Source organism: Phoca vitulina, unplaced genomic scaffold, assembly GCF_004348235.1.
Source record: "Phoca vitulina isolate PV1807 unplaced genomic scaffold, GSC_HSeal_1.0 scaffold35, whole genome shotgun sequence".
Classification (NCBI taxonomy): Eukaryota; Metazoa; Chordata; class Mammalia; order Carnivora; family Phocidae; genus Phoca; species Phoca vitulina.
This window is the reverse complement of record NW_022589738.1, coordinates 17,388,743-17,401,771: the sequence shown is the minus strand read 5'-3', so window position 1 is coordinate 17,401,771 and position 13,029 is coordinate 17,388,743. Positions and strand designations below refer to the sequence as shown.

Sequence of the window (13,029 nt, the reverse complement as noted above, 5' to 3'; positions counted from 1 at the left end):
GTTAAAGAGTTCAAACTTTCAGTTATAAGATGGATAAGTTCTTGGGATTTAATGTACAGCATGGTGCTTATAGTTAACAATACTGTATTATATATTTGAAAGTTGCTAAGAAAGTAGATCTTACATGTCCTCACCACAAAAAAAGAAAAGATAATTTTGTGATGTGTTGGAGATGTTAACTATTGCTACTGTGGTGATCTTTTTTCAATGTATGTGTATCAAAATCAACGTGTTGTATACCTTAAATTTATGCAGTGTTATATATCAATTATATCCCAATAAAGCTGGGGAGGAAAAACTCAAGTTGCAATTAAACAGGTAAAACTATCAAGAGCCCAAGTTAAAGCTTTTTTTTTAATTCATATGCTAGTATAGACTAAGAGCACCTGACAAAACAGTTCATATGAAAAATAACTGAGTATTTTAGTTTGCTGAAAGTTTGTATGAGCCAAGAGGATTAAATGCAGCTGCCAAAAAAAGAAAATATAATCTCTGATATATCAATAGATATATCATGCCCAGCATGAATGAAATCCAGATCACATCTACTCCTTAATATGGAGATCAATTAAGTATATCATTGGTTCTCAACATGCATCAGAATCACCCAGAAGACTTGTTAAAGCACAGATTACAGGCCCTACCACAGAGTTTCTGCTCAGTAGGTCTAGGGTGAGGCCCAAGAATTTGCATGTCTAGTAAGTTCCCAGATAAAGCTTGTTTTAGGGCCACACTTTGAGAGCCACTGAGCAAGAACATTGTCAGAGGGACCACACAATGGCAAATGTTCTAGGAGCATTATGATAGGAGAAAATGTGCAAAGAACTGGATATATTTAGCTTGATAGGAGTTACATGGTAACTTGCTACCCATATTTGAAGGCTTATGTGGCAGAACAAGTGGACTTGTCAGTTGTAGTTCGAGAGGCAAAACTGAAGCAAAAACTAATTGGAAATTATAAAGAGGCAAATTTGAGCTCAACACAAGGACATACTTTCTGTTAGAATCATTCAAAAATAGAATTGGTTAAGTTTCAAAAAATCAGGTTCTAGATTTATGGATGGATGGATGTCTTTTTTTTGTGAATATATGTATCTTTTTTAAAAATCTGGAATATTAATATATACCAAGTTTAGCAGTGCTTATCTTTTGGTGGGGGTAAGACAGATTTTTTTTCTTTTGGTTATTTCTATTATCTAATTTGAACACAATGAATATGGATTATTTATGTAATAAAATACTAGGAGCTAAAAAATAAAATGGGTTGTTTTGCAGGTGGCTCTCTGTTACCTAAAGTGATCAAGCAGAAACCAGTGAAAAATCTTAGTAAATTACTTAGAGAAATGGTTCTCAAACTTTAGAATACATCAGAATCTCCTGCAGGGCTTGTTAAAATACAGAGTGCTAGGCCCCACTCTCAGAGTTTCTGATTCAGTGGGTCTGGGTTTGAGCCAGAGAATTTGCATTTCTAACAAGTTTTCGGTCATGTTGTTGCTGCTGGTCTGGAGGCCATAATTTGAGTAGCTCTGGAGTGGTAGGCATCCTTCTAAAATGGCTCCCAACGATTCCATTTCCTGATATCTATGCCCTCAAATAATCCTCTTACGTGTGAGCTGGACCTAATGACTTGCTTCTAACAAATACAATGCAACAACAGTGATGGAACATCCCTACTGAGATTAGGCTATAAAAGACTGTGAGGGACTTCTGCTTCCAGAAAGATGTACAGAAGTACATTTCCCTATCACTCCTACTAAGTACAACTAAAAACTCTAGGCATCATAAGTAAATCAAACTGGAAAATGGAAAGTAGAAGACCCATGAGCTAAGGAAGTTGAGACCTGAGGAATGACATGGTTGTGAGCTCCCCATGTTTTCTTATTGCCTCATACATTCAAGACTTGGTACTAGAAAAGCCAGCAACTTGGAAAGGCCAACTGACAGAGATTTTTTTAAAGCCCCAACAAAAACCATATCTCTCTATCCAAAGGACTAGGAAAGGGCAGCCTAGAAAGACAGAAAAAACTGTGACCTTACCCCCACCAGCAAGGCCAAGAGGAGAACCTACATTTCCACCCTCACCAGTCTATAACAAGGCACCCTAAATTCCCTCCTCCATTGGGGTGATGTAGAGAAGGCCAAGTGGGGAGCCAAGACTTTCATGCCCACCAGGCAGTAACAAGACATACCCACTCTCTCCCCACCATGAGTGGAGACCATGTGGGGAATCTGGACTTCAATCCCCACCCAGTGGTAATGAAGTGCCCACTTTGTCTCCCTGACAGGGGTGTATCAGAGGGCCTAGTAGAGAGTCAAGACTTTTACCACCATCCAGTGGTAACAAGGCCATCATCCCTGCAGTATCACTGGAGATCACAGTGGGGAGTAATAATGGGGCACTCATGACGTCCCAGCCAGGGTGAACTCAGCAGAGGCGTAGTGGAGATCAGGAGCTCCTCAGAAGTAAAAAGGAGACCCTCCTTCCCTGGTGTCGACAATAGCTGAGTGGGATCCTGAACTTCCCTCTGGAAGTAATGAGGTGGCTCTCTCCCCACTAGTCCCTTTCCAATGCTATGTCAGAAAGTCAGCTAAAACAGAATATTTAAATAAGATCTTGAATCTCATAACATAATATCAAAAATGTCCAGATTTCAATTGAAAATCACTCATCATACCAAAAACTAGGAAAAGCTCAACTTGAATGAAAAAAAAAGACAATCAGTAGATGCCAACACCAATATGACAAAGATGTTGAAATTATCTAACAAAGATTTTAAAGCAGCCATCATAAAAATACTTCGGTGATCACTACTAAAATATCTGACACAAATTCAAAAAATAGAAAGACTGAGTAAAGAAATAGAAAGTCCCAGAAAAGAAATAAGATACAAAAAACAAGATGGAAACTTTAGAACTGAAAAATACACTAACGGAAATTAAGACTTAATGGAATGGAGGGAACAAAGAAAATAATTGGTAACCTTGAAGATACATCGATAAAAATTACCCAATCTGACGACAGAGAAAATATACTGGAAAAAAGTAATAAGCATGGCCTCAGTGACCTATGGAAATACAACAAAAGATCTAACATACATGTCATCAGATTGTCAGTAGAAGAATAGAAAGAAGGAGGGGTTGAAAAAGTATTTGAATAAATAATGGCTGAAAAGTTTTGAAATTTCACCAAAGACATAAACCTACACATTCAAGAAGTTGAGTAAATTGCGAACAGAATAAACTCAAAGAAATCCACTCTAGTAGACAAAAGTTCTCAAAACTAAACGCAAAGAAAAAACATTGAAAGCAGCCAGAGACTAATCTATAGGCAAAGAACAATGAGTGAAAGTGGATTTCTCTATTAGAAACCATATGAGCCAAAAGGAAATGGAACATGTTTAAAGTGCTAAAAGAAAAGAATCATCAGCTCAGAATTCTATATCCACAGAAAATATCCTTCAAGAACAGAGGGCAAATAAAATATTTTCAGATGAAGGAAAACTAAGAAATCTGTCACTAGCAAACTTACTCTAAAAGAATAACTGAAGGAAATTCTCTGAGCAGAAAGGAAATGACAGAAGAAGAAATCTTGTATCATCAAGAAGGAAGAAAGAGCAATGGAAAGAGTAACAATATGGGTGAATACAATATACTTTCCTTTTCCTCTTGAGTTGACTAAAATACGCTTGATTTTTTAAACAAAAATTATAACACCATCTAGTGTGCCCCTAAATGTATATAGAGGGAATATTTAAGACAATTATAAGTGAGGGGAGTTAAGATTTCTACACTTCACTTAAACTGGTAAGCTGTTGACACCACTAGACTGTGATAAGTGGTGTATATATAATGTAATACCTGCAACAACCACTAATAAAGCTATGCAAAGAAATACGCTTAAAAACACTATAGATAGGGGCACCTGGGTAGCTCAGTGGTTGGGCAACTGCCTTCGGCTCAGGTCATGATCCCGGAGTCCTGGGATCGAGTCCCGCATCGGGCTCCCTGCTTGGCGGGGAGTCTGCTTCTCCCTCTGACCTTCTCCCTTCTCATGCTCTCTCTCTCAAATAAATAAATAAAATCTTTAAAAAAAAAAAAACACTATAGATAACTCAAATGGAATTCTAAAATGTTCCAGTGGTAGGACAAAGAAAACAGAGAGAGCAAATAAAAGTAACATTAAATGGCATACTTAAGCCCTAACTTTTCAATTTTTGCATTAAATGTTAATGATCTAAACATACCAATTAAAAGACAAGGATTGGCAGTGTGGATTAAAAATAAAACAAACAAAACTTGGCCCAACAATACTGTCTACAAGAAACACATTTCCAATATAACAGTATAATTAGGTTGGAAGTAAAAGATGGAAAAAGAGACACCATACAAACATTAATCAAAAGAAAGTGGGAATAGCTGTATTAAAATCATATAAAGTAGACTTGAGGGCAAGGAAAATTATCAAGGACAGAGAGGGACATTCCATAGTGATAAAAAGGTCAATCCATCATAAAGACATAGTAATCTTAAATGTGTACACCAAACAAGACAGCTATAAAATATGTGAAGCAAAAACTGATAAAATTGAAAGAGAAAATTCTTAAAATCCACAATTATAGTCAATCCACAACTGATAAGCAACTAGATAGAAAATCAGCAAAGATATAGAAGAACCAACAACACTGTCAACCAGCAAAACCTAGTCAACATTTATACAACACTCTGCCCAGCAAGAGGAAAATGCACATTCTTTGCCAAGAGCTCGCTGAAACATACACCAAGACAGACTATATCCTGGACCATAAACAAACCTGTACAAATTTGAAATAAAAAATTGAAACCAGGGACGCCTGGGTGGATCAGTCGGTTAAGCATCTGACTTCGGCTCAGGTCATGATCTCAGGGTCCTGGACATGAGCCCTGAGTGGGGGTCCCTGCTCAGCGGGAGTCTGCTTGTCCTTCTCCCTCTGCCCCTCCCCCTGCCCATGCTCTCTCTCTCTCTCTTTCTCTCTCTCTCAAATAAATAATAAAATCTCTAAAAAATAATTGAAACCATACAGAGTGTGTTTTCGGACCATAATGGAATCAAACTAAAAATCAGTTAACAGAAAGAAAGCAGGAAAATGTCCAAACACTTTGAAACTAAACAACATACATTGAAATAATTCATGGGTCAGAGAAGAAGTCTCATGGAAAAATTTTAAAGTACATTGAACTGAATGCAAATAAAAATACAACATATCAAATTTTGTGGGATACAGCTAATATAGTGTCAAAAGATAAATTTATAATGTAAAATGCTTCCATTAAAATGAGGAAAGTCGTCAAATAAATAATCTAAGATCCTATCTCAAGAAACTAAAAAAAGAAGAGCACAATAAATCCAAAGCCAGCAGAAGGAAAGAACTAATAAAGTTAAGACCAGAAATCAGTGAAACTGAAAATAGAAAAACAAAAAAACAACTCACAGTGAACATGTGGAACACAAATTCTAAAATATAATACCATTTATAGGGCTCGGATCTTGGAATGTACAAAATACTGATGAAAGGAAGAAATAAAACTCCCTATTTCAGGATGACATAACAATCTACATAGAAATTACCAAGGAGAGGCGCCTGGATGGCTCAGTCGTTAAGCGTCTGCCTTCGGCTCAGGTCATGATCCCAGGGTCCTGGGATCGAGCCCCGCATCGGGCTCCCTGCTCAGCGGGAGGCCTGCTTCTCCCTTTCCCACTCCCCCTGCTTGTGTTCCCTCTCTCGCTGTCTCTCTGTCAGATAAATAAATAAAATCTTTAAAACAAAAAATACCAAGGAATCTACAAAAAATCTCTTAGAACTAATAAATCATTTCAACAAGGTCACAGGATATAATATCAACATACAAAACTCAACTGTATTTCTATATATTTGCAATGAACCCGTAGACACCAAAGTTTAAAACATGACACCATTTACAAATGCTCCTTCAAAAATAAAATACTTAAGTGTAAGTCTAAAAAAATGTACAGGACTTAGATGCTGAAAACTACCAAATGCTGACGAAAGAAATAAAAGATCCAAATAAATAAAGAGACCTAACATGTTTATGCAATTGAAGACTCAACAAAATAAAGATGTCAATTCTCCCCAAATTGATATACAGATTCAACGCAACCCCTATCAAAATTTCAGCAAAATTTTTTTGTAGGTATAGACAAGATTATTCTAAAATTTATATAGAAAGGCAAGTGAACTAGAATAGCTAGAATAATTTTGAAAAAGAAGAAAGTTGGAGTTATCAGTCTACCCAATTTCAAGACACAGTCTATAGCTACAATAATCAAGATTGTGTGACATCGACAAAGGAACAGACACATAGGTCAATGGAACGGAATTGAGAATCCAGACACAGACGCCTACAATTACAGACAACTGATTTTTGACAAAGGTGCATGAGCAATTCGATGGAAGAAGGATAGTCTTTTTAATAAATGGTGCTGGAGCAACTGGATATCCATTGGCAACACTATGAACTTTGCTTGACCTAACCACATCTTACACAAAAATTAATTCAAACTGGGTCATAGATTTAAATGGAAAGTCTAAAACTATAAAACTTTTATAAGAAGTCTTAGGAGAAAAGCCTTTGGGGTCTAGGGCTAGGTGAAGAGTTCTTATACTTGACACTAAAAGCATGATCCATAAAAGGAAAAATTGACAACGTGGACTTCATCAAAATTAAAAACATTGACTCTGTGAAAGACCCTGTTTAGAAGATGAAAGACAAGTTACCACCCGGGAGAAAATATTTGCAAGCCACATATCCAACACAGAACCAGTATCGAGAATATATAAAGAACTCTCACAACTCCAGAATTCAAAACAAACACAACTGAACATTTCCCTGAGGAGGACAGACTGTGAGCTTATAAGCATATGTTTAACCATCGGAAAACTGCCATTAGCCTGCTCTTCCTGCCAATCCTTAACAAAACTCCCTGATTCTCCTGAGACCATCCCTGGCCCCCTCTTATCTGCCTTCTCCCCCCCTCTCCTATCCCAAGTCTGCCTTCCCTGGTTTGGTCCTCATATAGCCTCTCCATCCCTAAATTAGCACTCCCTTCCACTCCACTCTGTGGGCCTTATCTTGCTGTCAGGAGGATTCAGTTGTGGGACAGTAAACGCCACCAAGTCAGGCTGGCCATGGAGAAAGGAGGCAGGGTGCTGAAGGGAAGGGGGACTGGCAGGTGGTGGGAGGGGGATAGAGGAACAGACAGAGCTGGGTACAGGCAGAAGAATCTTTCTGGTGCTCCCTCGTCACATCAGAGGCCACCAGACTTTTTCCCCAGCCTGCTCAGATCTGCGAGAGGAGCTAAAACATGGACTAACTTGAGTTTTTCTACTCCCAAAACAGCCAACAGTTTTCGCCATTCAAATCAGTGTTAAATGCGCCACTTAATGGCCAGCTGACTGACTTCGAGTTATTTCACAGCCAAATAGAATCAAAGTGGGGCTGGGATGGCTAGTCAAGGGGGGGGGGGGGCCTAAGTATCCACCGCAGGGGGGGGAAATTGGTGTGTGTGTGTGTGTGTGTGAGATGCGTGTAGTGTGTGTGTGTGTGTGTGTGTGCGCACGCGTGATCCATAGGGACAGATGTGCCCAGAACTCAAACAGTGGAGGGTGGAGGCCTTCAGGATCCTTTGAAACTCCCAGGTGGAATCCAGGTTGGACACACATCCTGAATGGACCTTTCCTGCCCAGCCAGGATATCCTGTGTTTGTTGAAAGGACCGCACAGGGAAGCCCTGACCATTGTCCTTCCCAAAATCTGCCAGTCAGCCCTTCCCCAGCCCGAGGCAGCCGCCCCAGACAGAGGAAGAGTAACTCTGGAAACGGTGTTATCAGCATCCTCCATGGACTTCCTCACCTCCTCCCCTGCCCTGTTAGCCCCAAGCTCCTTAGCATCCTCAAACAGAAATTGGGGAAGCTGGGATGGGGTCAGCGCCCTGAAGCCAGCCCCCTCTCTTTTGCCAAGACCCACCTCTGTGCAGCTCTGAGTGGGCAGCTGAAGCCTGCAGTGGGGAATCCTGAGCAGGAGATGGAGCCCCAGCTGGGGCCTAAGGCTGCCGGCCTCGGCCCAGGCCGGCCCGTGCTGCTGCTGTGGGTCTCAGCCCTGAGCTGTTCTCTTTCCTCGCTGGCTTCTCCCTCTCCTTCTCTGGTGCCCCGAAGCAGAACCAGCTACAATTTTGGAAGGACTTTCCTCGGTCTTGATAAATGCAATGCCTGCATCGGGACATCAATTTGCAAGAAGTTCTTTAAAGAAGAAATAAGGTCAGAATCTCCATTAGATAACTCGGAGGGGCAAACTCCTGTTCCCTTCATGTGATGATGTCCAGGAGTTTGTTGAAAATGAGTCAGGATGCAGTTTCTGGGTGGGAGCTGAAGCAAAGTCAAGTCATCATGGCAGCAATGGGTTGACGTTGGGCGGGGGGTTGGGGGGGTGGGTAAGGTATGAAGCTGAATTCTAGCCCTAAATGCTAAAGCCAAAGTTTTCTTTTGAAGTGGGAGCTTAAAGTGTTCTTTTCTATGAATGGAGTAGCCCGGGATTATTGAGTTTACCAAGTTCATTTCTCATAAAAAGAGGGAAATAAAATTAATAGGAGGCCTATCATGTGACGAACCTTTTAAAGCTTATTTTTATTTGCTCTGCATCACCATCCCAGAATGTTAATGTTTTGCACTCATTACTCAGAGAGTGACCATAGCAAGATTAAATGACTTGCCCAAGGTCACTCCCTAGTAAGTGGCAGATCTGGGATTTAAACCAGGGCACTTTGCTCCAAAGTTTCGGAACCAATTTTCCAATGCAGAGGAAAACCCAAGTTTAGTAAATGGTGATGCATTTGGATCTCACCAAGGATGGTATCACACTCTGGAGTTCACGCCTGTCAGCACATAGTCAATGAGTCTTGACCACAGCCAAGACCCAGCAAGGGGGGCTAATGACATCGCTGTAACTCTTGGTCATTGCCCTTGAGGGGCTCAGGAGGAGGGAGCCATGTTACAAATAACAATAATAAGACGTGGCCTGAAATGTACAGGACCTCCGGGAGCTCCAAGGAGGGGAATACTAATTCCAAATGGGGGCTGGAGAAGGCATTCAGAGCAAGGCCTTTAAAGGATGAGCTGAAATTTAGGAGAAGGGCTTAAGGTAGAAGGACAAGCTAAAGCAATGGCCCGGAGTGTGGCTCCGGAGAGGCGAGAAGCACTTAGAGGCAGGAGCATGGGACCTATGTGGAGGCGTGGCAGAAGGAGGCCATTGGAAGAGGCAGATGGGCCAGGGGCCTTGAATGCCATGCCAAGGAATTGGGACCTTCTCCTGTGGGCCAGCGGTTCCCCACCTCTTTGATACTAAAGACCCTTTGTAATAGGCCTTTCTCTGCAGCCCTCCCCCAGGGACCTATCTGAGGCATGTAAAATTTAGTGACCAAAAAACAACATTAATTTACAATAATTTGATTTCCAATCTGTATTAACCGAAGACATTTGATTATTCAACTAAGTTACTAAACAAATATAATGAATAGAAAATATCAATCAAAAATGTGGAACTTTTGCGAGATGATAGATATCATATTGATGTAGACTTTCCCCCTTAGGCTTTTTTTTTAAGGCATTTCAAATGGTGAAAAGTTGAAAGACCTTCCCAACCGGGGAAGCTCTATTGCAGGCAACGATGAAGGAGTTTAGTGGGGTAGAGACAAGATGACACTTGTGTTTTGGAAGGATCTCCTGGAAAGAAATGTGCGTCTGCCTTCGGCTCAGGTCATGATCCCAGGGTCCTGGGATCGGGCCCCGCATCCGGCTCCCTGCTCAGCAGGAAGCCAGCTTCTCCCTCTGCCCCTCCCCCTGCCACCCTGCTCGTGCTCTCTCTCTCAAATAAATAAATAATTTTTTAAAAAATAAAAAAAATAATAATTACAAAAAGAAAGCAGTGTGCAGGATGGACTGGTTGACGCTGGCAGGGGCAGCCAGACCAGTTCTCCTAGTCCAGGAGAAAGGTCAGTGGGAACAAAGCAGGGCAGGAAGGATGCCAGGGGGTGGGTTCAGCTAGAGAAGTCATTTTGTTGACCAACTCAGTGTGACAGAAAGTAAAGATGGAAATGTTGAAAGCGAACACAAGATTTCCATCCCGTCTAAGAAATGGGATGGAGAGGACCAAGAACATGAGTAAAGTGGGGCTGATTCCTCGGAGAAAGGAGGCGGGGAGAATACAGACAGATTTTCCGACAGGAGGGAGGGCCTTTATGGGATTCAACTGAAGGAGAGTCCCAGGTTCACATCCTCCTCGAGGTAACTGAACAAGAGTATATGAATCGTACAGTTGACTCTTTGCCAACTGGCAATAAATGAAGTTTTTCTCACCAGGCAGGTATTGGTCAAATTCAGGAAGCATTTCCCCAAATAGGTTTGTGTTCCATTCAAGTTCAGGATATTACCTCAGCTCCCTCAGAATTTATGTTCCATGTGCGCCCGAAAGGGATGTGTGCAGAGACAAGCGGGAAAGCATCAGGTGGGGTGGGTTGGAGTTTAGGGCTCTCCATGTTGAGAATGCACATTCTTCAAGCGCAAAGCCCCAGAGAGAGGCAGTGAGTGGGTCTGGGGACGCGGACTTGTTGATAGTTCTTTACAGCGTAAGCAACTGTTTCCTTATTTTAAAAGTAATATCTGTTTATTTTAGAATTTTCAAGAAATACTGAAGAAAGCACAAAATGAAAATCATGTATAATTCCTCCACGGAGGGATCACCCCTTAGTTAACATATCCTTGCCACCTTTTTTCTAAGTATGGATTTAAAATTTTTTTCAGCAAAAATGTGATCAGACTATGTACACTTTTCTGTAAACTTTTGTTTAACAGTATGTCAGGAACACCTTTCCACATTATTAACTGTTCTTCGACGTCAGCCATAGAAACATTTTTCTAGACATGTCTCCTCTGGCAAGGAAAACAAAAGTAAAATTAAACTCTTGGGACTGCACCAAAAAAAAAATCTTCACATAGCAAAGGAAACCATCAACAAAACAAACAAACAAACAAAAAAACCCACCAAATGGGAGAAGATATTTGCAAATGATACATCCACAATTTGATTTTTAATGGCTTTGTGGTATTCAACCGCATCAGTCAACCATAATTTATTTAACTAATCCACTGCTGTGAGACAACTAGTTTTTTTTCTCTTTTCAATATTATAAACAGTGTTATGTTGAACATCCCTGCTGCTCGATTTTTGTGCACATCAATCAAAAACTCCTATGACAAATTCCCAGAAGTGGAAATTTCTGGGTCACAAAATATAGCGCATTTTTAGGAGACTTTATATATGTATATATCTCCAAATGGAGACTTCTACCTATGGAGCTCATTTCTCGCATGCTCACAAATATTTAATATTACTACTATTTTTAGTTTGTATGTCTTCTGAGTTGAGCCTTTTTTTCAGGCTTACTGGCCATTTCTTTCTTTCTTTTTTGGGGGGGGGGCTTTGTATAATTCTTTTATTTATTTTTTAATTTATTTCTTTTTTTATTTAAATTCAATTAGCCAACATATAGTACTGACCATTTCTATTCCTTTTTTGTTTGCTAAATTGTCTACAAGTTCATATCCTTTGCCTCTCTTTCTAAGAGTGTTTGTTCGTCTTGTTCATCTCCAAATATTTTCTCACTTTTGCAAATGACTATGATAATACCTTAGGAAAAAGCTCACCCCGAACTCTCAGCTGTTTGGCTGACATGCTATAACCAGGCAAGCGTTAGCATTCCAGGCCAGGGCCTCAGTAAGAACTGGACAAAAACTTGTTTGTTTGGCAGCAGAGAGTGAGCCTGGGAAGCTGAAGACACGTCACTGGTAGATGACTGTCATCTTTCCTTATCTTCTCTTTGGCAAGAACGCTGATGATAAATCTAATGCTTCCCATACCCAACCGTTAACCTTTGAACATTTCAATGTTCTCAGTACCAGTTTTCCCATGCGTTCCGTTTGGACTTTCAAATCCTGAATGAAAAAAAAACTTAAGGGAAGCCAGAAAACAAGAGGAAACCTGATTGACATAGTCTTCCTGCTGAAAACATACCTATCTGTGAAATCCTAAGCAATCACGCCAGCTGGTGAGATCTAGCAGGAACTGATTGATCAGGATTCATGTATGTGCAGATCAGGTTGGGGAGAAAGGTGGAGATGGAGGACTTAGCAGGAGTATTTCTGATCAGAATTGCTCCTAGAGATTCCTGGGCTCTCACCAAGGCAGGTGCTTTCCCTGCTTTCCCTCCCCTTCCTTACTGTACTCACTTGGCCTTACATCCCTACCCCCCACTCCCAGAGTCTTAAAGAAAGTTTAAAAACTTCTAACTGAGTAGTGGAGGGCTCGCAGTATTTTTAAAATAAGTAAATCATTAGGCTTGTTTTTGCCTTCTCTTCTCCCTTGCTCTTGTCTGTCTCTTTCATCTCGGAAGATGATAGCAATTATTGCTTTAACTCACTTCCTCGAATCAATTCAGAGGTCTCGGGAGCTGCGGGGCCCCAGAGCTTATGGCAAAAGCATCCGTGTACATGTTCCGTCATCCACACATGCGCCCATCTGTCCATTTACCCATTCATTCAGGCGTCCATCTGTGCATCGTTCCACCCAACCATCCCTCTGCAGCCAGCCAGCCAGCCAGCCCTCCATGTGTCCCTCCACTCACTTATCATCCATCTATACATCCAAATACCCGTCCATCCATCCATTCATCCATCCATCCATCCATCCATCCATCCAACTAAAATGCATTGGGCACTAACTTGGCGCCCAGCCGTCTGCTAGGCACTGAGCGACCAAGTTGAAGGAAGCCCAGTTCTAGCCCTGCAGGAGTTTACTCTCCATTGGGAAGATAGTGGTGGCACTGGGAAAATGGAAGAAAGTATCTCAGACAAAGGGATGGGCACATGACCAGGTGAGTGGAGGCTCAGGGGCCCAAAACGATGTGGCTTAGCCAGGGATGATC

The 13,029-nt window shown here is 41.1% G+C and overlaps 1 protein-coding gene across 1 annotated transcript in view; it reads left to right on the top strand.

Annotated features, from left to right (window-relative positions):
• Nucleotides 1–7,973: 7,973 nt before the first annotated feature.
• The window catches only part of DIPK2B (divergent protein kinase domain 2B), a 42,026-nt gene continuing 36,970 nt past the window's right edge, over nt 7,974–13,029 (top strand). The window contains exon 1 of the mRNA XM_032426781.1: nt 7,974–8,311. Coding sequence (XP_032282672.1) covers nt 8,079–8,311 — 233 coding nt within the window. The 5' untranslated portion in view covers nt 7,974–8,078. The remainder of the gene's footprint in view (nt 8,312–13,029) is intronic.